Source organism: Lingula anatina, chromosome 10 (assembly GCF_051362555.1).
Source record: "Lingula anatina isolate TDL-2025a chromosome 10, LinAna3.0, whole genome shotgun sequence".
Lineage (NCBI taxonomy): Eukaryota > Metazoa > Brachiopoda > Lingulata > Lingulida > Lingulidae > Lingula > Lingula anatina.
Window position 1 is genome coordinate 18,311,308 of NC_141776.1, and position 24,916 is coordinate 18,336,223.

The window sequence follows — 24,916 nt, forward strand, 5'->3', positions numbered from 1 at the left end:
TTGATTGTGAAAGACTTTAATTTACGGGACTAGAAATTCAATTTGTGGCATTCAACTTCAAAGGGTACGAGTGTTTAAAGATAATATCTCAGATAATTTGTTGAATAAGTTAAATACAATCTAGTTAGAGAGTATTTAGGAGCATTCTAGTACACCAAACATATACTGATTGTCAATGAAAACGCATCATTTAATTATCAAATAATATTTGAAGTTCCATTGGCACATTAAGAAAATAACAGTTTTCATGTGAAATATGAAATAGTGGTCAGCCCACTCTCTTATGACCAAACAAGTGCATTTGTACTCGTTTATATGGTCGGAATCGATTCTCGGTAAAAAAAAGTACAAGAAAGTTTTCTGATGCATTTTCAATGACTGTCAGTATGTTTTGTGTTCATGTGCCAGTATATTAATCCCGGTTTTGCATCCATCTAGATGAATATTAAAAAAATACCACAAACTGGAAATTTATTGCAAAAGAGGAACTGTTCCATCACTTCAACCAAATCGATTCCTATCTTTATGTTTTTTCTTGATCGACCCATTCAGCCATTCGGCAAACTCAACATACAATGAAGAAGAAGAGCAGTTTCATATTTCTTATTCCCATCCCCCCCCCCCTATTCCCCAAGGGTGGTGGGGGCAAGACTTACCTGAGCCAATGGCTTACACAAAGCAAATCCGGGTTCCCCAAAAATGTCTTCATAGCAAGTTTTAAGGGAGGTGCAGAATTTGGATAAAAATTCTAAAACGCCTCTCCCTCCCCGTCTCTTCACAGTCAGTAGTCGTCATATGCCATTGCCCGCATGTGCTTAAAACATAATACTATATGATTTTATCATCATCATCTTCTAGGCCACCATCAAAGATCTTCCACTGTTCTCTGTCACCAGCTAGGTGTTTATTTATTTTAGGTGTTTGTTATTTATTTTATTTATTTATTTTTTTTTTACTCCGGTTCATATCATCCAGATCCGTGGTGAAAACTTATCTTAAAGGCCTGCATAATAATTCAAAGATTTATGAAATGTGGTAAACCGAAATTGAATATGCGACATAGTAGCTGTATTGGAAGTCGTGTGCTTGGCACAAAAACTATATAGATCGGTGGTGTTTGAGAAGTTAGGGAAGACGTCGTATGGGGTGCACAGCACTATGAAGATCTCGTTACAGCGTTTGGGTCGTCGTTTACGATTAAACAATAAACAGATATGGGTTTCAGTTGGAGTTATTTTAATCCTTTTTATTTTGGATAAAGGAGCACAGAAATATTATATTCCAAGGAAACAAAGAAGACAGTGCAGCGCAGAGAGCTGTGAACAGAAATATGTTTATAATGACGTCCTGGCAGGTATAACCAATGAAGGAAATGGAACACGGGTTTTAAGAAACGCCATCAGCACCTCTTACTTGAACAGCTTCCCAAACAGTTTATTAAACGGGAAGTTTGACGATGAACTCAACGTGAAAGCGTATTTCATGTCGGTGGCGGTAACGGATAACATAAAACGATCGAAAAGCAGTAACGGACAAACGGGATATTTGAATGCCGTTATGCGAATCAATCTGAAAAATTACACGTCGACAGGAACGCTCCAAAAAAGTTTCTTACTGAAAGTGGCAGTGAATGGCACCTATGACACCATAGACACCGGACATATCCTCGGCATTCCAGCAGTAATGTATGAAAAGTTTGGGGGTCCAGAGGATGTGAGAATGTTTGTAGTTGGTGGCGACAATGTTATAATATATTCAAGGCATGTTGAAGGAGGCCTCTCCAGATTATATTTATACAATATTGATACCTACGAGGGACCGAAGCGAATACAAGTTAAGAACATGACTCTTCAAAAATGGGAAAAAAACTGGGTGCCAATTACGTTATCGACTTCTCGAATTCAAAGTGAAAGCACCTACAAAGCCAAAGAGAAGACATTTTATCTCGTTTATTCACTGTCTCCCGTCGTTTTGCTCAAATGCGACGTACGCACTGCCGAGTGTGTCGAGCATTTGGCTGAAGGCGACCCAGGAATTAATGAAAAGACGGAGGCAATTCCTGCTTCAGCCGGCGACTCCCATAATCCAGTCAAACCCCTTCATTCAAAGCAAAGACCGCGAACATCCCTTTTGAGGAACAGCACCCCATTTCTGCACTATAAGGACGACCTCCATATTGCTCTTGTTCACCGTCTTTTCCAGAGGGTGTACAACGTGTACTTGGCGGTCCTAAGCGCCAAACGCCACGTTCTCGTGTACCTCAGTGAACCCGTGCGTTTTCATGCCGACCTCTACTGCCTTGCTCCTGCGCCTAAATATATATTCCCATTTGTTTATCCAACTTCACTGATATTAAAAAACTCGGATACGTTACATGTTGGAGCACACGTGAATGACAAAGAAGTCGTTATGTTGAGGATGGAAGGAGTTCAAGCAATTATGGACACTCTCCTGACGAAATATCCACATGAGGGACTCTCAGACGATGACGTAGAACTCTACATAAAAACCCACGACTCGGCAAAGAGAAGGAGAAACTGCAACGGTAACTTTACGTGGTAGTTCACAGTAGACCATTGACGCATTCTGGAGGGCGTGGAGAGGTTAGGACAACAAGAGTAAAAAAAGTTTATTTCCACTTTCCGTAACCAAGTGGTTTAGGTCACAACATTGGTCATTTGTGTCGCTCTTGTGATTCGATTGAAGGAGCAACGATTCGTTTTTTTATTAGCCTTGTACTTCTCGGGCGGTTCCAGTGATTTTAAGACAGTCTTCCAAATTATCTCTGTAGTTCCATCGTCCATTTTTAACCATCTTCCGACAGAAAAAAAATTAGATGCCTGTGTATGTATTGTGACCGTTTTCCGGAAGACCCAGGAGAGGGCTTCTGCCTGCCCCTATAATAACTTTAATCTAAAATAGGCGTTGCAAGAGTTGATAGAGTTTGAATGGGTTTCGTGACAGAAACTTCAGCAATACCGCGTAGTTGTTTTGTCGTCTAAAAGTGTCTCGTTCTTCATTTTTATTACATACTGCTAGCTGATACCCGTCAATTCAGCATGGAACCATGATAAGAGATAGGTATACACGATTTATAGAATCTCTTTATATACTACATTCTCTAATAATAATAATAATAATAATAATAATAATTAAAAAAAGGGATTCGTACCTACTACGCAATGTCTCCTTGCCAAAGACATTATCCACCACGCCACCAAGTCTTGCTGTCTGACACGTTGTTGTTGACAGTATATGATATCGCACATACCGAAGCTCTAATTTTACAAATTTCAACCTTATATAATGCATATAACATCAACAAAATACACGAGTACAATGTTAAAGATTGCTGGTGACTGTAGTGTTAAGCATTATGTAATATTGCATCAAAATTGAAGAAAACCCTATTTTGGGTACTGCTGCCGTAGTGACCATTAAAGGAAAACCATGTTACTTATGATCCTCAAATTTACTGAAAATATTCATAGGGCTGAAGTGTCGCTTGTGCCGGAAAATCAGTGTGATTATTTTTTCGTTTTTGAAGCAATGCACTCTTTATGTAATATTCATTCTCACATAGTTTTGGTGCTATATGGATACAATGGGTGGACAGTTTGAAATTGTCCCTTTGATAATCACTAGCTAAGTTCAGAGCTATTTAGTCACACGCCTAATTTAGTTTCAAGTGACCATTAAATGAGATTACACAAAACACACATGTTGAGATTTCCCTGTAAGCTCCCATAGGTTTAGCTCTCTGCCAGATACAGTTTGTAAAAGTCTAAATTAACACTATCACATAATTAGGAATCAGTGATAATTATGCTGGTAAATGTTGTTTAATATTGCAAAAAAGTTTACAACAGAAAAATTATTTTGTGTAATGCCAACATTAATGCTATAGATGAATAAAAGTGCCTTATTATCCTCGAACTCAGTGGGGTTATTCACATCTTGTTAATACAGTTAGATTAAAGGTTTGAATAGCAGCTTTATTGGAATATTTTTTATTTATTATTATTTTTTTTTTTTTAATTTTTCAAACACTGGCATTTTCAAGATGTGACTTTTAAGTCCCATCCATCTGACACTCTGTACATTTTCTTTATTTATTTAGTATTGGTTTTTATGTATTTAAACATTATGTAATATCATTGGATGCACTGTCATAATTTTTACATATTGGGATTTTCATTATGTAAATCTGAACTCTCATGGATCTGAAACTGTAATCTTATTCACCATGTTACCTGTTGTGCTTGATTAAAATTTAGTGTTGAATGACTGTCCTGTTATGAGTATTATTAATTATTGCATCAAAGTTGACAAAATGACCTATTTTCTGCATCTTTATTTTTTTGCTTTTTGGCTGTACATCTGACAGCTTTGCTGCCTTGTTTTCAATTTTATTAACAGGGGTAATTAGTCATGCTTGAAAGATTTCACGGCCAAGTTCCATGCAGATAGTTTGTCTTATAATTATAAAAAGCAAACACTGACATTTAGTACCCTTTATCACGCCTACAGACAGGGGCGGTTCCAGGATTATTTGAAGGGGGGTCCGGAACTATACAAAGCCGACCATCGCCCCCTTGGCGTGGAGTTCGGGGCCCCAAAATATTTTTAGTGTTTTGGAGGGCAAACTTTGCCCTTTGGAACGGTTAATAACTATGATTCAGCGAGTCAAAATTCAAATTTCAAGAGGGAATATTGCTGTGGTATATTTTTCAGAAAACGAAGAGGGGGGTCAGGACCCCCCCCCCCCCCCCCCCCCCCCCCAAATCCGCCACTGTACAGACAGGATTTGTTCCCAGCAAAGAATGCCATTATGACGTAACCATATCGTTTTTTGGTTATATAAAAATCATGGTTATGTCATAATACCAGTCTGTGTTTGCTGGGTTTCCACAAGATATGCACTATCAATTTGACAGTAAAAAATAGGGGATCCAGACAGTGTAATGAATAATGAAGTAATTATCCCTGTGCTTACCTGTCCACTTGCCAATCAAGTACTCTCAGTACTCTTCAGCCGTCAATGTGTATACTGACACTGACAGTGATGACGCAATGGTCATACATAATTTTGAAATGGGTGTTAGTTAAGGGCGAATGAAACATGGAAATATAACGGTGTTGATATAGAAAGGGTGAATCAGTTCAATCGCGTAATTTGCCTTGGTTTACTTTGTAACTTTAACGGCAAGTTTTGTCAAACTCAAAAACATAGCAGAACAAGGTAAAAGGCATTGTTTGCTTTTAGTACATGTTTAAAAATAATAACTTTAATGTGTCCACCAAATGTGCAGTGTTTGATAAGTAATTTAGTAGCATTTTAAATTATGCATCAGAAATAGGGGGTTAACAAGGCAAGGGATATAATAAAGGTACAAACGGTTTTTGAAAAGAATATTAGATGTCAAATGAAGCACTAGTAATAACTTTATAAATTATGAAACCGTTAAGAGATTCAATCCAACATTTTCTTCAGTATTGTTGCGATTTTTATGTGGTATATAAGTATAACTTTATCAATTAAAATGTCAATCACAAAAAGCATCAAGTTCGAATCAAGGTGAACAGACACGTATGTAAGTCATCCTTATAATTTATCTCTAAAAGATTGCCAGGCTTGAAACAAAAACAGTACAATTTGTACTTATAAGGTATGCAATATTATCTAAAGGTACTTACACATTTCTAAATTTCAAATGTGTGAATTTTACCATTGATGCCGCAAGAGAAAGATCATAAGATCCACCGATTATATTAATAATATGAAGATATAAAAGTATTATTTACAAATCATTTCCCAATACTGTGATCCATTACATATTCCTCCTTTTTTCACATAAAATAATATATTTATGTGAAATTTTCTTATGACAAATAAGTATAGGTCATATAGTTTCAATTAAAGGTACAAAAGTGGTCTCATAAGGAAATTGTCCTGAGTGTGACGAAATCTGTCGCCGGTGTACCCAAAGGGCAATTGCACATGTGTACCATTTTATACTTTAATGGGACTATTATGCGTAATATATAAAACAGATCGTGGACTTCTCTTGGTCGACACACTATTCACACAGCATATGCTATAGCCACACAGTGTATCATCATGGTAAGACAAGACACGAAAATATATAAATACTGCATCGTGTAGTAGTCATCAGGGGAATTCACTGTAATAGATTCATTCATTCATTATTCATTTATTCAAATATTATGTCAATTCAATCAACTTTATAGCTACATGATGGTTGCTTTCATCACTCAATCTTTTTGGGAAAGTTACTTTAAAAATCGTTGTTGGTTAGTTCTTATACTTAAAATTCCCGTATCAGAGTAGAGGGATCAAAGTCCAGTGAACCCACCGTGTATTGAAGGTCCATTAAAGCTTGGACGATCACTCAATTGCGACCATGCTCAGCTTTGATCTTTATCTCAGCGGGCTAGGGGTTGGTTCTTTTGTTAGAAGAAAGCAAGACGTAATAATTACCCTACGGGGACTTGGTACTATTGTTAAGAGCAAGAAGTTGTAAAAAGAAAACCAACACGAATGGCAATGTTATTTCCATGAACGACACGCAGGGACCCGCAGAGTAAGGAAGGTTATATTCCGACGGCATTGTCAGACTGCATAATAAGTTACAGTTTTATGAAACGTGGCTAGACGAAATTGAATATTTGACATTGTACATGTAGCTGTATTAGAATTCGTGTGCTTGCCACAAAAACTAGATCGGTGGCGTTTGAGGGGTTAGGGAAGACGTCGTAAGGGATGCACAGTACTATGGAGATTTCGTTACAGCGTTTTGGTCGTCGTTTACGATTCAATAAAAAACAAATATGGGTTTCAGTTGGAGTTATTATAATCCTTTTTCTCTTGGCCAAAGGAGCACAGAAATATTATATTCCAAGGAAACAAACAAGACAGTGCAGCGCAGAGAGCTGTGAACAGAAATATGTTTATAATTATGTCATGGCAGGTATAACCAATGAAGGAAATGGAACACGGGTTTTAAGAAACGCCATCAGCACCTCTTACTTGAACAGTTTCCCAAACAGTTTATTAAACGGGAAGTTTGACGATGAACTAAACGTGAAAGCCTCCCTGATGTCGGTGGCGGTAACGGATAACATAAAACGATCGAAAAGCAGTAAGGGACAAACGGGATATTTGAATGCCGTTATGCGAATTAATCTGAAAAATTACACGTCGACAGGAACGCTCCAAAAAAGTTTCTTACTGAAAGTGGCAGTCAGTGGCACCTATGACACCGTAGACACCGGACATATACTCGGCATTCCAGCAGTAATGTATGAAAAGTATGGAGGTCCAGAGGATGTGAGAATGTTTGTAGTTGGTGGCGACAATGTTATAATATATTCAAGGCATGTTGAAGGAGGCCTCTCCAGAATATATTTATACAATATTGATACATACGAGGGACCGAAGAGAATACAAGTTAAGAACATGACTCTTCAAAAATGGGAAAAAAACTGGGTGCCAATTACGTTATCGACTTCTCGAATTCAAAGTGAAAGCACTTACAAAGCCAAAGAGAAGACATTTTATCTAGTTTATTCACTGTGTCCCGTCGTTTTGCTCAAATGCGACTTACTCACTGCCGCATGTGTCGAGCATTTGGCTGAAGGCGACCCAGGAATTAATGAAAAGACGGAGGCAATTCCTGCTTCAGCCCGCGACTCCCATAATCCAGTCAAACCCCTTCATTCAAAGCAAAGACCGCGAACATCCCTTTTGAGGAACAGCACCCCATTTCTGCACTATAAGGACGACCTCCATATTGCTCTTGTTCACCGTCTTTTCCAGAGGGTGTACCACGTGTACTTGGCGGTCCTAAGCGCCAAACGCCACGTTCTCGTGTACCTCAGTGAACCCGTGCGTTTTCATGCCGACCTCTACTGCCTTGCTCCTGCGCCTAAATATCTATTCCCATTTGTTTATCCAACTTCACTGATATTAAAAAACTCGGATACGTTACATATTGGAGCACACGTGAATGACAAAGAAGTCATTATGTTGAGGATGGAAGGAGTTCAAGCAATTATGGACACTCTCTTGAAGAAAAATCCACATGAGGGACTCTCAGACAATGACGTAGAACTCTACATAAAAACCCACGAATCGGCAAAAAGAATGAGAAACTGCAACGGTAACTTTACGTGGTAGTTCACAGTAGACCATTGACGCATTCTGGAGAGAGTGGGGGGGGGGGGGGGGGGGGGGCAAGAAGGGTTAAAAAAAATTATTTCCACATTTTAGTAACCGAGTGGTACAGGTCCGGGTGTTCAGGTCACATCAAAGGCCGTTTTTGTTGTTCAAATGACATGGTGTCGCTATTGTGAAGGAGCAACGGTTCGATTCAAATCTTGTACTTCTCGGGTGGTTCCAGAGGGATTTTATGACAGTCTTCCAAATTATCTTTGTTGTTCCATCGTCCATTTTTGACCATCCTCCGACAGACATCTAATTTTTTTCTGTCGGAATATTTATTCTGCCCCTATAATAACTTGAATCTGAAAGAGGCGTTGCAAGAGTTGATAGAGTTTGAATTGGCTTCGTGACAGAAACCTGAGCAGTACCGCGTAGTTGTTTTGTCGCCTAAATGTGGCTCTTTCTTCATTTTTGTGGGTTAATTCCTAATGAAACTATCGTTAATTCCGCTGGGACTCTCGCTGAACGCAATCAGTTTAACAGGTTAATTAACACTAACAAGCCACATATAGAAGATGAAACAGCTACTGTAGGGCCTACATGAACGTACTAGTTTGTAGAATGAGTAGGCTAACGTTGTGCTACCTTTTGGGATTCTTTAATTTTCTTTCTTGTATAGGCCTATGCATTTATGCACTCTTGCTTAAATATTTCGGAAATTGGACATATTTTCAATTTAAACTGTAATAATTATCAGAAAACCTTAACTGTAGCCTACCATTGGCCAATTAACACTTTTCATAAAAATATAATTAATGAACTCATTTATCATTATTGTTATTTATTATTAATTAACTTAATTATAAGCTATAGCTACATTCTCATCAATATAAGGCCTTCATTGATAAATCAACTAATTAATCGATTGACTAATTAATTAGTTAATTAACACACTACTAAATTAATTAACCACTCATATACATATAGCCCGTTTCCGATTTATCCGGAAATTTTACGAAATTCCTCAAAGACATTTTGCATAATGTTACTACTAGTAGCAGTGGCGGATTAAGGTCAGGGGGGTCCTGCCCCCCCCCCCCCCCTTCGATTCCTGAAAAAAAACACACCTCTTGAAATTAAATTACTGTAGAATTTTGACTCGCTTCAAATCATAGTTCTAAACCGTACCAAAAGGCATCGTCCGCCCTCTAAAATATTGGGGACCCTTCAACGGGCCCCATACCCCACGACGGGCGGGGGTGGGGGAGGGGAGGCTGTCATTCCCAAAATCCGCCCCCCTCCTTCAAATAATCCTTGTTCCGCCCCTGCAGTAAATCTAACGATCCGACATGCAAACACATAATTACACAACTAATAATTAGCCATTAATAATTAATTAATGGGTCATCACCAAAATTTTCTCACTTTTCATTTACATGTACATGTAAATTATGCGTTTGCACTCCCACCCATTAACGATTCTGACGTAGACCGACCTATAATGGCCGAACAGGCAGTACCCCAGATAGCAAGCATACGTTGGGCCAACGTTGGCCCAACGTTGCCTTGGTTGACCGTGCAACGTTGGCCCAACGTTGGGTTTCCATCTAAGTGCTCACTTTGGCCAACGGTTGGCTGAACGTCTTTTTAATGCCAACGCATTGCCAACGTATTCCCAACCAAACTGCGTTGGCCCTACATTGGGCCAACTAATAACCAACATTGGTTCAACAATTACCCAACCTGTAACCAACAGTGTATTGACGTTGGTTCTACTAATAACCAACGTCAGTCCAACGATTTCCCAACCAAACTGCGTTGGCCCTACATTGGGCCAACTAATAACCAACATTGGTCCAACAATTTCCCAACCTGTAACCAACAGTGCATTTACGTTGGTTCTACTAAAAACCAACATCAGTCCAACAATAACCCAACAAATAATACAAAAAGACAACAAAGAAAATTTTTATAAAATGTTATAATATTGTATTTAAACATTAATAAGTGTGTCTTATATCAATTGTTACATGATTCACATCAAGAAAAAATATCAACAGTCCTATGACTTTTCACTTATTCCTGGAGTCAAGGCATTTTTCTACTAGTAAAGTCTTTTTGTGCCTCATTTCAATTTTTAAAAATATTTTCATTAAATTGAATTTTAAACCAGAAACCCTTGTTAATGTCAGGTAAGATGCTTTTCATAAGTTACATGTCAAGTCTATAAAATCACAGTCTCTTCCTTCAGGCAAAATCTCAGACATTGTCTCTTTAAAAATCAAGTCAGTGGTCATATGAGTTCAATCTTTGTGTTTTTTCTCTCTTTCCTGTTCTGCACCTGTGTGATCTTTGGCAAAGCACAATTAGTTGGATGTATCCTCAATATATTTGTCTAACCAGTCACAGAAGAGTGTGCTGCACCTACAAATTTAAATATTAAAAACACTTGAAATATAATGCTAGAATTGGTATGGTACATAACATGACTGTACCTCTTCCCCCATCACTGTATTCATATACAAACTAGTGCTAATAGGTGTGTATTATATGATAATGTCCCTACCTTTTCTAAGTTAGGCAACAGCCAATATCTTAACTATAAATGTGTGTGTCTTGTGTGCAGTAATTTATAGTGATTTATTTAAATTAGTTCTTACGTGTACACTTGGCAATGAATTCAGTTTTTAGACAACTGTAATGTACCACTAAATTCCACATCATTTAATCATTCCAACAACTCTATCACATAATTTACAGGCCAGGATTCATACAGACACATAAGAACAATTGGCTTCCAAGGACTTTTAAGGCTCTAATTCAAATCATTTTCAATGATTTTTAACTGATGAGGGCAAGTTATACATGAATACAGTCATTTTAAAGTGTACATACCAAAGGAAAAAGGACTCATTTCATTTAAACTTTGTCTTTGTAACAAATTGATGATGAAAAGTTGAAAATAAAAGTACAAGTAATGATGTATTAAAACGTAAGGTATACCCCCATCTGTGAATCATTGTCTGTATTCATGTCAATAAACTACAAAGTTTTAAATAATATTTTTACAAAGACAAAATGCTGAAATGCAAACCTTTTTCAAGCCTAATAGCATTTTCAAGTACTTTTCAAAGTTACATTTAAACTAGTCCAAAGTGCTGGACTAAATTTGAACATTTTTCAAGGCTGTATGGATCCTGGTGCATCAGTAAATAATGGGAAAATACACAATTAAAAAGTCACTTACCAGTACATGCTCACTTCTTATCCTGTCTCTTTATCTCTTCATTTCCAATTTCCAAAAAGATGTCTTCTTTTTATATCCAGAAATCAATGCTTTCAGTCGTAATTCTTGCCTCTTCCTTAGAACATTTCTGACCTTCTGGCTTAGATTTTTGAATTGGCTCAACTGACCGCGCGCTTAAGACTGTGCTATGTATAGTTATTTGACCTGTTTGAGCAGGCAGTAGGCAAACTGTTTATATCAAACTGACAGTTAAGATAAACACCTGGCTTGTAATGAATCTGGTCCAGTGAAAGTTACCGGTTTACTTTAATCAAAAGTCAATTGATGCTAACTATAAAGTTTAAAATTTATATATTGTACAATTGTACATTATAATAAGATTTCAATCATTTGTCTGATTTCAATAACAATAATAATAATAGCAATAATAAAAAATATGTTTCACAGCATTATTTAAAAATATAAATCTGTTCACTCAGTTATTTTTTTATAGGTGAAGTCTATGTACTACATATGAGAGTATATAGCTTGGAAGACAAATAAAAGCAGAAAACTGTTTTTTAACCCAAGGAATTTGACAAACTCTTCATAAAAAAAAAAAAAATTTAATCCTAAAAACTATATGTTACTGATCAATAGATAAGCACATGTGATTCTCAGTTGTGAACAGAAACATTTTTATTATAACAGAAACATTATTCATTTCTATTGAGTTGTTAAAACAACTCAATAGAAATGAATAATGTTTCTGTTATAATTAAAATATTTCTGTATTAATTAAAATTGGATACGTTGGCCCAACGTTAGGCCAACGTATGCAATAAATATACACACGTTGGCCCAACGTTGGGCCAACGTGAGCATATTGCAGTTATGTTGTGCATATTATGATGTGGTTGGGCCAACGTTGGGCCAACGTATTACTACCAACACCAACTATGTGCCAACAAACCAACGATTCCCCTACGTTGGCCCAACGTATGCTTGCTATCTGGGACGTGACAGTGTATCGATGTCAAGGTATTTTCCATCTTACGCGAGTAAACATCACATGCGGAAATCGACCTCGAACATGATAACAAAGTAGTCAGGGCATTCCTCGGCTGGCTGTACATCGATGTAGGTGAGTTAATAAGTATTCTTCTTTTTTCTGCGAGGATGGCAGAAGTTAAATATAAGGATGGGTACATTTGAGGCGCTGCATGAACTTGACTGTTTGGTAGTTTCACGCCATTCGATCGCATAAATCATGATTAATTAAAACTTTTTACATGGAAACGAAACTAAACAAATTGCAGTACGTACATGTAGTCATGTGACGCAGGGCAGATTTTGTAGTGTAGTGTCGCTCGGTTTTGACGCGATGTATATACTAGTAGCACCTACCGGAAAGCGAGGGTTCTTCTGCTTTCTTTGTGGAAGCGCTTATATTGAAGTTATAAATTATTAATTGGTCGTCTCAGTTTTAGGCCTTACTATTTGTAGTTCATTAGTAATTATACTAGTACCATAGCATTATGCAGGGGTACTTGTAAGTACCTAGCACGTAAGGCCAAAAACAGAGGCATGGATCAGGGCATCCCCACCTCTCCCTTCATGCACACAAATGTACACACACACACACACACACTGTCACACACACACACACACACACATTAACACACACACACACACTGTCACACACACACACACACACACACACACACACCAGTCTTACCAGATTGTTGAGGGTATGACTATAATGCACATTACATCCAAACACAGCGTTATACATGTACCGTATATATATGGCCAGTTACCTCCAAAATAGTGTTACATGCATGTACTGGTATAGGCCCTATTACTATATAAAAGCAAAATATATTTCTTGGTAATTAACATCATCGGTACAACTTAACAAATCAGCATGACTTGTTTATCGTTGAGTCAGCCACCGTATTGGCGAGTGGCTCTTCTTGGCCAGTATTATTGCCAAGTGATGGTACTATAGGTATCCAGTATGTGTGATTTTTGGGCTGTTTCAGATATGGCAGTGGCTGGCAGTGGGATACCTGCAGATCTCACCCAGGGCGAGGACTCCGTAGAGAGCTACATTAAAAAGCTGGTGTTGCAGCAAAAGACTGGAGAAGTCACAGAACAGTATGGTAAGTGTACTGGTAATGAGACCAGGATGGAAGGGTGGGTAGAGATAGAAGTAACAACAAAAGACTGGAGAAGTCACAGAACAGTATGGTAGGTGTACTGGTAATGGACTAGGCCAGGGTGGGTAGTGGGTGGATGGGGTATAACTAAAAGTCATAGCAAAACACTGGAGAAGTGGCAGCGCATGATACTGGTAAAGGGACTAGGTCAGGGTGGGGGTGTGAGGGGGAGGGGAGGGGGGTTAGAAGTCACGGCAAAATACTGGGGAAGACACAGAGGACAGTATGGGAGGTAAAATGAACAGAAGGAGGAGGAAAAGTCATGTTGCCATGGTAGTAAGAACTGTAATGCATGCATCTCTTAAAAGCAAACAAAGTTAAGTATCAGTGTTATACTGGCACTGTAATGTTCTAGTTTGTTCCTAGCCACCATTGTCAAAGAATAACATGTTGATATAATACCCCCATTATGGAACCCATGCAATATTGTCTTTAAGAATTAAATAAAAAACATTATAATATTGGTAAATGTGACTGTCTTTATTTCTAGCAATCACAAAGCATCACTGGAAACCGAGTGACTCCAGGAAGGTCTGTGCCACGGAGGGCTGTGGAAACAGGTTCAGTTTGATCAGCAGAAAACACCATTGTAGAAGGTAAAAATTCCAAGATCTCTATGATCAGTTTGGTATATGGAACTTACTGGATCTTTTCAATGGGGGAAAATTTGCACTTGGATGATCCTTCACTTTGTCATTAAACTTTCTTTCAATTTACGCTTTTGACAGACTTTCATGTCCACAGGCTTCCACTTTCACTTTCACAGACTTTCACCTTCACGGACTTTCACTTTCACTTTCACAGACTTTCACTTTCACTTTCATAGACTTTCACTTTCACTTTTCCTCATCCTTGCAGGTGTGGGGAGGTGTTCTGTGAGAGCTGTACGCGGTATCAGATGAGACTGAACACACTGGCCAGCCCAGACCCTCAGGGAAGACTACAGAAAGTAAATAATTATAATTATAATAATAATAATAATAATAATAATGATAATATAATAATAATAATAATGGTGATATAATAAGTATAATAATAATCAGTGTTCGAAATTAATCCTGGACTGCCTGCCTGGGGCAGACAACTTTCAGAACAGCCCAAGAAGTTTTCCCACCTGTCAAACATTCAGTCCAGCTACTTTTTAAGATGGCTGGACCTTCAGTCCAGCAACTAATTTATCTAAGTGGCAAACACTGATAATGATGATAATAATAATAAAAGTGATAATAATGATAATGATGAGAATAATGTTAATTATATTTATAATTATTATGATAATGATGATGATGAGGCTGATGATAATGATGATGATAAGGATTTATTTAAAAGTGCACTCCACAATGCCATCATTATTCATCAAAGACATAGTGAAGCATATATTTTAACTATAAAATGAAGATTTTATAATATATGTGATATTGGACTTATGAAATGAAAGGACTGACAATGCAGGACAACACAAGAGGCTAATTATTTAATTCATTCGTATCATAACACCCATATTCTTCTCCAGGTATGTCAGTCATGCCTTGGCCCCTAGACCCTCGGGCTCCACTGTCACATCCAACACACTGTCACACTTAACACACTGTCACATCCAACACACTGTCACATCCAACACACTGTCACATCCAACACACTGTCACATCCAACACACTGTCATATCCAACACACTGTCATATCTAACACACTGTCACATCCAACACACTGTCATATCCAACACACTGTCACATCTAACACACTGTCACATCCAACACACTGTCATATCCAACACACTGTCATATCTAACACACTGTCACATCCAACACACTGTCATATCCAACACACTGTCATATCTAACACACTGTCACACCTTACACACTGTCACACCTAACACACTGTCACACATATTCTTCTCCAGGTATGTCAGTCCTGCCTTGGCCCCCAGACCCTCGGTGCAACAAGATCTTTGTTCAGGGAGTTCCGACACAGACGAGGCTGTATTCGACAGGACAGGGTGCATAAGGTGACGGCCTCCAAGCCCAAGCTGCAGTCTCTCAGGGACAAGTGAGTTGGGGGAATGGAGGGGGGGGGGGGGGGGTTAAGGCACTATTATTAAAAGTATTATGGTAATTATTATTATTATGAGTACTTTTTTCCTTTTAAAGATACCCCATTATGCACATACTGTATTTATATACAAGTTTTAGGCTGTATGATACCTAGTTATTAGACTACAGACACACACACAAGATTGATACACTGTCTGAGAGTCACTGAGTGTAATAAGTCGTGTGTGTATGTACATAAAAGAGACAGAGAGACAGAATGATAAGGAGAGAGAGAAAAAGAATATTAGTTTGAGTGTGTGTGTGTGTCTGTGTTTGAGTGTGTGTGTGTCTGTGTTTGAGTGTGTGTGCATGTGTGTGAAAGAGTGCAATAAGTTGTGTGTGTGTGTGTATGTGTGTTTACCTAAAAGACACAGAGACAGCATGATAGGGAGAGAGAAAAAGTGAATGTTAGTTTGCGTGTTTGTCTGTGTGTGTGTGAGCGAGAGAGAGAGAGAGAGAGACAGTTATATAGTGAGTGTCTATATTAATGGGGAGAGAATTTCCTCATTCCTTACTTTCTATTGTTCATTCAGCATAGATATAGATATGGAGGTGAGACGGCTTAAGGAGGGATTCAAAGAGAGCGTGGGGAACTCAGAGGTGAAGAGGACCTTCCTTGAAATACGTAAAATGGTGGGCACTCCAGACTGGCAGAGAGCCACCTACTGGGAGGTGAGCGTCGACAGATGCAAACGCTTTTTTTTTTTCAATAGACACGAAGATCTATGTTGATGGACCCAAGTCTGCAGGGACTCTTGTTGTGTACAATCAGCTTTACTGAACCATACGCCTCCTTCTGTTTCCAAATCCAATAATCACCAGCTTTTTTGTATTCTACTTTACGCGAGGAAGAGGCGTGTTAATATGTTAAGCTGATTGCTTTCAGCGAGAATCCCATCAGAGTTGGGTGGATCCACATACGCCTATGTGTCTGTTGGTAAGATATACCATGCTACACTACACTACACTGCAGACAGTACTAACAGACATGGAAAAACTGCCCATCCATTGGGTCATGACTGCTTTAAAAGCCAGACTACTACACCTGCAAAATTTTGATATAGCCGGTCCTCTGGACTGGCAGGGTTATTTGAAAATGCAATATATCTAATAATCTACCGTAAATGCAAGCTTTTACTTCTGATGGAAGGTGGCACTAGCGCCATCTACAGTTAGTGTCTCATACTGACAGAGGTGTTCCATGGGCATTGAATCTCAAGTTAGGAAAAATTTGATTGTAAAATGAAAATTCAGGATCCTGCAAAAAAAGATAAATTTTCTTTTTCATACTTCCAGTATACCAGTTTATCCACAATGTGTTGTTACTGTAACAAGGAGTTTGGACTGCTACAGAACCGTCGCCACCCCTGCACCGTCTGTGGCTTCATGGCGTGTGGCGACTGCTGTAGTAAGGACCTGATCGTCTACATACCCAATGAGGAGAAAGGATCCAAAGACCCAGAGCCTAGAATTGCTGTGATAAAAATTGTTGGGGTAAGATCTCTCAGGAAGTTATTGGTATTATAATATTGGATAGTACTGTAGTTTTGAAACATTGTGTATCAGATGAGTGAATGTTGTTATTCATCCAGTAGAATAAGAATGGTTAGATTTAATCATGTTTATCATTGTGTATATAGAATATCATGATTTTCTTGCACTGAGAGCAGTGTGTTTTGAACTTTTTGGTAGGTATTCTCTGGGAAGATTCCATGTTTATTTTATAATTTTTAGTAGCATATTTTTTAACCTTTACATTCAGTCTCATTTATAAAAATGAATACTGTTTTCTGAAGTGTTTTGGACATGATAGTTCCTATATTATATAATACCAGTATTTCCAGCAAAAAAAAATTAAATGGTTGAAACTATAAATGGTAGCAAGATCACTGACACCTCAACTTTCAAAAAAGTGGACAATGTGTAAATGATCTCTTTCATATTTCCTACACCTTTTTGTTTTCATGATAAGTGTCCTGAGCGTGAACCTGACATGTGTGTGTATCTGCGCATCTGCTCACAGTGCCACCTATATTTGGAGGAGAAACAAGTGCAGAAGATGCAGCAGACGCTGACGGACCAACTTCAGAAAACTGACCTGTTCTGGACAAAAATTGTGGAGGCAGCTAAGAAACTTTCCAGAATAAGAGCAAAGATCAATGCTCATTTACCTAAGGTGAATGGATATCTTATGTATATTCTGCCATTACTCTTTAATGATTTTCCATTATCATATGTGGTTTATGGCAAAAAAAATATTGAGCACAGGAATGTTTAAACTTTTTCTTTCTGACTACTAGAAAAATGTCATTTATGAAATTGTGGAGACAGTTAAGAAACCTTTGAGAGTCCAAGGGAAGATTATTAATGTATTCTCTATCATCACTCTTTAAAGATTTCTTCTGGTTTGAGACACATATACAGTAATTATTCAATCTTTTCAACTCAGGGAAAAAATTGAAAATTTCATTCACTCTGTATTTTTAAGTGATAATTTCTTAAAATTAGAAATTTCTGTTGAGTGGAAGCAGCGGAATTATAAAACAAGCTACTGTGCAGTTCCATTCTATGCAGAAAAAGCACCACAAATGCTACACAAAAGTATAATTTTGTGATTGTAAAATTATACATGTAGATGTATTTGTCATTCATATAAGAAAGTATTTGAAAATTAAGTTTGAATCAAATCAACCTTCCAGTATCAGGAGCACATCAACACAATGGGGATCGACAGTGGGGCGCCAAGAGCAAGTCTACAGGGAGAAAACGGTATACAGGTCCTTGCCAGAGCACAGGTGAGTTTTATGTCTCACATACAAACAGAACAGTATTCGTCATACACATTACTATTCAGAAGTAGTAAAGTCCATATAATGAGTGTCAGTATTATGGAGACATTAATAAATATTATTATAATATTATGTGGGGCCAACTGGAAGACTGAGTCCATTTAATTTGTCAGAACTGGAAATGCCTATGATCTAATAATTATATCAGTATAATGGAGATATTACTGGTGTTGAAATGTATGTTAGTGACACATGTCAGTGTGACATGTCATATCTGTTTGTGACATTTTTTGTCTAAGTGTATGATAATGTCATCTTTCAGTGTGACATGTCAGACCTGTTTGTGACATTTGTTCTGGCAGTAGAGAGCATCAGAGGAATCCAACCCTCCACAACACAACAAACCACTGTTCTGAGGAATCTAGTCAGGGTAAGACTGTGTTCTTAAATGTGTGTATGTCTTCATGTGTGTGTGTGTGTGTGTGTTTGTGCGCGGGTGTGCTTGCGGTGACCATGTGTGCATGTCAGTGTGAGTATGCATGCATTTAACAGGCTTATCTACCGAAAGTGGTCTTGTGTATAAATGTGCCATAAACTTTATATAAACATAAATATAATCTTTTTTCTTGGCTTTCAATTTCTTTGCTTTAAAATAAATGTACAGGTGTTCTAAATACATCACTTGAAATGCATTTTGTTGTTAATGTATTTTTTCTCCTCCATTCAGGGTAATTATAATTTTTACCAAGAGACTGTGTTCCTGTTCCGTGAGTTGAGAAAGACCTTGGAGGACACCACGCTCACCTCAGCAGACATCTTAGAAACCATTCAGAAATTTGTGGATAGAAATGTAGGCACAGATGATGTGTTAATTTTATTTACCATAGAGAGAGACAGTTAATAACAAAGACAGCAGGAGAGAAGATTTCAGTAGTATAATGATCTTAACATGTACTGCATTTGTTAAAGGTGTATTTAAATATTTTGTTATTAAAATAACAAAAATAAAAAATTGGTACTTTTTTTTTTTTACTTTGACCCTTACCTCTCTGTTAATGATTTACCATTATAAATATAATATAAAGGTTAAGATTATCCTCTCTTCTGACCAATTTGTATTCAATTTAAAATTTATGATTTTGTCTTAAGGCACCTTTTTATGTTGTGTAGTCCACAGCACTTTTTCTGGATGTTAGTTTCTCAATAAATGAATATTATTCAATTTGTTCTCTGTAGATCATGAGGTGTTCATATTATATTGCTGGCACATTATTCCAGGCCATGAGAGCAGTTTACGTATTCTTGAAGCAGCTAGCTCTGGAAAGTCTCATGCTGTGTGATAAGTTCACCTTGAACAACACAGTGCCTGTTCAGTTTGCAGAAGCCGAGGAGGTGAGTTTTATGTGTTTGTGTGTATGCATATCTTTATATATGTGCATGTGTGTGTTCATATATGCATGATCACATGTACGATTGTGGCCGTGAAAATAATTGTCACAGTCACTGCTCTGTAACTGCATTTACTGTTTCTTTGTGTGTGTGTGTGGGCCCATGTAAGTTCATTCTAGTGCATCAGAAACACAAGTTTCTCTTCGACTTACAACATTAAGATTTTGGGATCCTGAGGGCAAAGATGCCCTCTCTCCCTCCTCCTTTTCTCTTCTCTCTCTCTGTTTTGCACATAGTCAAGTGAGGTTCCAAACTGAATCTGATGTGAACGCTACTTTGATGTTTCAGGTTGTTTGCCAGGACTTGAAGCAGTGTATAAAGGATTGTAAAGATGACTGGGCAGAGAGTGAGGAAGATATTAACAATGTATTGAAGGACCAGATACAGGTACATATTTTAGAAAAAAAGTAAATTATTTAAAAACCATTAGAGGAATTTACAAAAAAAAGTTCTGCTGAACTTGGAAATTACTAATGTCGCATTCCCAACCTGCTGAATTACTAGACCTCAGATCAAAAAATGGCACACCCTTGACAATGGATTCCTGAATCCCATGCCCACTGTGCTAGCTTAGGCAGAGCAATTAAATCTTGGCATGTTTTAAAGTGAGCCGGGCATTATTTGACCCTTGAATCAGTTAGTTCATGGATCAACTGGTTGTGAATGCTTTCTTAGTTAACATAGCTATCACATGCACATCCAAAAGTGAAAGTGAAACTTCATTTTTGTTTAGTTTCAAACAATAACATTTTGTCTGTAGGAGGAAATTCACAAACTGTAGAAAAGAAATTATGATCCAGGTCCTGATAATTTGATATGAATATTGAATCACAACAGTGAGTAATGCTGATTGTAGGGTTTATTATATGGTACACAATAAGAACATAGAATATGGCTCTCTGGTGCAGTTACATGTGTGTTACATTACATGAGAGAGGGTTTAAAGACAAAGATTGCTGTTTAGTGGTACAAAATACTGGACTTAATTATATTTTGCTGGAGTTTTGTAAATTGTTTTTCTTTTTCTAAAAAGCTCCAAAGTTTTTAAACTGCAACGTTTTCCATTCGTTCCAAACACCTGCACTTGAACAATGTGCATTTTTCCCCAGTTCTTTCAACTGTGAATACAAACATTCTGGACCTTATACATACATGTATATGTATGTCTATGTCCTATGATACTTACAGTATATCTGTGATAAGACTGTCAGGTTCCATTTTCATTTTGAATCATTAATGATTACTGTAATACATTACTGTATTAATGAATATTGTATTACAGAATCACAGAGTCATCAAACTCCCCAAAACTAGGCGAAGCTCACAGCAGCAAGTGACGTCCAATCAGAAGGCAGAAATAGAACACGTGATCCTCCATCGCTCTGAAGAAATTGTGCGTAAAATCATGCTCCAGATGGCGGACAAGTGCTCAGAGAGTCGTTGCTCGGCTTCCAAAGAGGCTCTGGCCAGTCTTTATAATTGGATATATAGAGAATTACGCAAGAGCCAGGTGACCAATCACAACAGAGAGGAACAAAATAATCGAAATTCTGGCACAGCAGGCAGATCTGAAGAGTGGGAGTTTATATAGAAGTTCGAGTCTTTACACTGGACATTGCCCTTTCTGCGTTCTTTGTGTGACCATGAAACTGACATCGCTGTGGTCATTAAAAGGAGGCACAAACATCTTTTTGGTTGCAAAAATGATTGCTCAGTGATCAGCCAGTATGTATATTTATTTTTTTACTCACAAACAGAGCCTCACTATAGGACGCAGAAGGGACACCATCCGGTGTGAATGGGGCTTTACTGTGATAGAAACATAGGGCAGGAGATGGATGCTCCACTGAATCAAAATTGGATCTGGGGTCCATGCATTAATGGTTAAAGGTCCACCTTTTCAAAAGAAAAGCCACCGTCCTCTGAAATTTTATGCTGTGGGCCCATGATGCAGTTAAAATGCTCATGACTTTTGACTTAAAATTTGCTGAAACATGTAGTACAAGAATGATTGATTTTATTAATCAGTGACATCTGATAATGTACACATACATGTCTAATTGCTTATCTGTGATGGTTTGCTGCACATTCCTTTTATCTAGTTACAAACACTAGTAGTGACTTACATAGTACTAGTACGTAAGTCTCTCGCATATTAATTAGCTTGAGTACTTTTTTATGGCAGCAGCTAATACTTAATCTATTACATAACTTGAGTAGTACTTTAATGTTGAAAGATTAATTTTTGATACAAGAGCTTTAATTTGTATACATCTTATGTGAATGGAATGTGCATATAACTTGTAGTTATTAGTAACATTTGATGTACTTAATAACCATACTCAGAATGTTAAACATAATGTTCTTATATTATGAATAAAAGTCAGTCATTGTTATGTGCTTCTACATCAGTAAAAACAGTCTACAGGGACCGTGCACTAATTACTTTAAGGTTGATACAAATACCTTTATATTCATTTATATTTATTTGTAACCATCTGATCTGATATCACATTAAAATACTGAAATATAAATCACTATGTACTAATAAAATCTTTCCCTTTTTGCATAAATCCATGCTTCAGTAAAAACAATTCACATATCACAATATCACAATCACTTTAACTAGAACTTATATGCTGTTTACATAAACACTCTTGAAAAGCAGTGTTATCTTATTTTAGTAGATAAATCAATAGATAGATCAACAAAGTCTCTGGTAGCTAACTGCAAAGTGGAGATAGTAGATATACTGTTAAAAATCTTTTAAATCATCATACTCTCAGAAACATATAATATTATGATTTTACAATCCCCCCCCCAAAAAAAAAATTGTATTTCTATGCATGTAGGATTTGTGGTGCTTTTACTGATAGATAACAGAACTACCAGTACAGAGTAGCTTGCTTTTTAATTTTGTTGCTACATGTACCACTCCACAGGAATATGTTTAATTAAAAATATGAATAAAAAATACAGTACCTGTAAAATTTACAATTTTCCCTGACTGGAAAGATCAAATAATAATCATATATATATATATATATATATATATATATATATATATATATATATATATCCTGTATATAAAATCACAACTTCGTCAAACGGAAACAAAATCAGAACAGAGTAGACATCTGTTAAAGTAAAACACTGCTTAATATTAAAATCACTACTTTGTGAAGTAGATATTATACACTGTATATTGCATATATAAAGATATAATTTTAATTAAAAAAATAGTATAAAATAAAATTAATTAAAATATCACTAAAGTTCAGGGTGTATATGCCTACCATACAACACCAATTTTAAAGCCTTAAAAATTAAGGCAATCATTTCACAACCAAATAATTATGATAAACTGAAACCTGAAAAAAAGATATATTGTCATTTCATCTGATGACATATATACTAATACACATGTTCTATCTGAAATGAAGCATATTATATGATAACAGTCTGTTTATCCTATAGCATATCAAGGTTGGACACACAGGTTAACCAAGCTGCTCCTCTATCTCCCCCAACCATAGTTACCTCTCATACAGCTTATAGTTCATCATGGCCCCCTTCATGAAACCTTATATGATATACACATGTGTAGTACACCATGTATATTAGGCATGTTTTCAACTAACCTGACAGTGTGTAAATATCAAAAGTCAAAACTTTCAGTCATTAACCTTTCTATTTTCTCCGTCCATAATAATTAAGATAACCGTATTCTGTAACTGTCTGCTTCTTGTCTGTGTTTCTTAAGCAAAATACCCACACTTCTTGAATCTTAAAAATAGCACTATTCCCTTTGTTTGGTCATGCACTTGGTAGCAGCATTGTCAAAATTATATTTGCCAGTGATGTTGGTTGAAGAAAATAGATCTTTCACGGACACACACACAAAAAAAAAAAAAAATAATAATAAAATAATAAATAAATAAATAAATAAACTCTACGATATAACATCATTATCCTAATGAACTTATTTTTACACCCAAGATATATATTTTGAATGTAAACTGCAAGCATTTACAAGTATCGATATATTCATTAATGCCGATCAAAGTGATCGTAACCATAAGCACCTTCCTCTCAAAAGAATAAATAAAAACTCACATTATAATAAGCTATATAAAAACTAAGTTTAAAGCAACCAACAGGTGTAAATGAGCTTCTCACGCAAAACAATATTGACAATAAATAATAAATAAATGAAATATGTGGTCCATCATAATTATTTCAAAACTCTGCTCAACAGAGTTGAAAGTTGACCTTTTAAAAAATCCTGAAAATGCAAGCAACAGTGGTCTGGATCGAGGGCATAAATACAGCACCGCAACACCAAAATATCTGAATACTTAGACTTATCCCTACACAATTTCCTATAGGATGCCCTTTAGGAAAAATGTGCAAAAGGACCTCTACAGCGAGGAATTTGAGCAGATGTCCTACATGGTCTGGTAGGACATCCTTTGGGGCCATATAGAATATTGGGTCAATTTCCTATAGGACATTACCATAAGGGTTCATCTCAAGTTCAAGGAAGTGACTTGTCACATATGGTGAGAACTATGCAGCTACTTCAGGACTCTGAATTTGTCTAAGTGCTGGTTGTTCATCAGGTCTCATGGCTTCATCTGAGCTATATGACTCCATCCTCAGGTTTCACTGCCAGAAGATCAGCCAGATCACGCCGACCCTGGTCAACAAAGCATTGTCGCAGGTGCTCCACAGGATCCTTATCCAAAGAGCACTTCAATACCTTACGTAGTAATAGACTGCATTTGTCTGATGATGTTTGCTGGCCTTCAATTTCCTCCATGTCTGACTCACTAATGATGCCCTTTGAAAATAGAGAATCTAACAGTCTCCTAATATCAAATCCTTTGGCAACCATGCAGGGCAAGTTTTTTCGCAAATTCTCCCATTCAACCTCATAAAATCTTGCTTTCTGG

At 37.1% G+C, this 24,916-nt stretch overlaps 2 protein-coding genes across 3 annotated transcripts in view; one reads left to right on the forward strand and one right to left on the reverse strand.

The window, feature by feature from the left end:
- The first annotated feature begins 12,428 nt into the window (after positions 1 to 12,428).
- Positions 12,429 to 21,558, forward strand: LOC106174159 (uncharacterized). 2 transcript variants are annotated; one of them, XM_086998255.1, is made up of 14 exons: positions 12,429 to 12,555; positions 13,457 to 13,576; positions 14,124 to 14,229; positions 14,492 to 14,582; positions 15,534 to 15,679; positions 16,257 to 16,395; positions 17,020 to 17,217; positions 17,696 to 17,899; positions 18,423 to 18,518; positions 18,835 to 18,942; positions 19,240 to 19,362; positions 19,791 to 19,904; positions 20,250 to 20,348; positions 21,244 to 21,558. In XM_086998255.1, the coding sequence occupies exons 2-14, from the start codon at positions 13,459 to 13,461 to the stop codon at positions 21,550 to 21,552; spliced, it is 1,851 nt and encodes a 616-aa protein (XP_086854381.1). In that variant the 5' UTR covers positions 12,429 to 12,555; positions 13,457 to 13,458; the 3' UTR covers positions 21,553 to 21,558. The 2 variants fall into 2 exon arrangements, with proteins under 2 accessions (XP_086854381.1, XP_086854382.1); XM_086998256.1 differs by having other exon boundaries at positions 12,429 to 12,551.
- A 398-nt stretch (positions 21,559 to 21,956) lies between these two features.
- Positions 21,957 to 24,916, reverse strand: part of LOC106174229 (uncharacterized) — a 53,123-nt gene continuing 50,163 nt past the window's right edge. Inside the window, exon 23 of the mRNA XM_086998251.1 lies at positions 21,957 to 24,912. Within this exon, the coding sequence (XP_086854377.1) occupies positions 24,604 to 24,912 (309 nt within the window). The 3' untranslated portion in view covers positions 21,957 to 24,603. The remainder of the gene's footprint in view (positions 24,913 to 24,916) is intronic.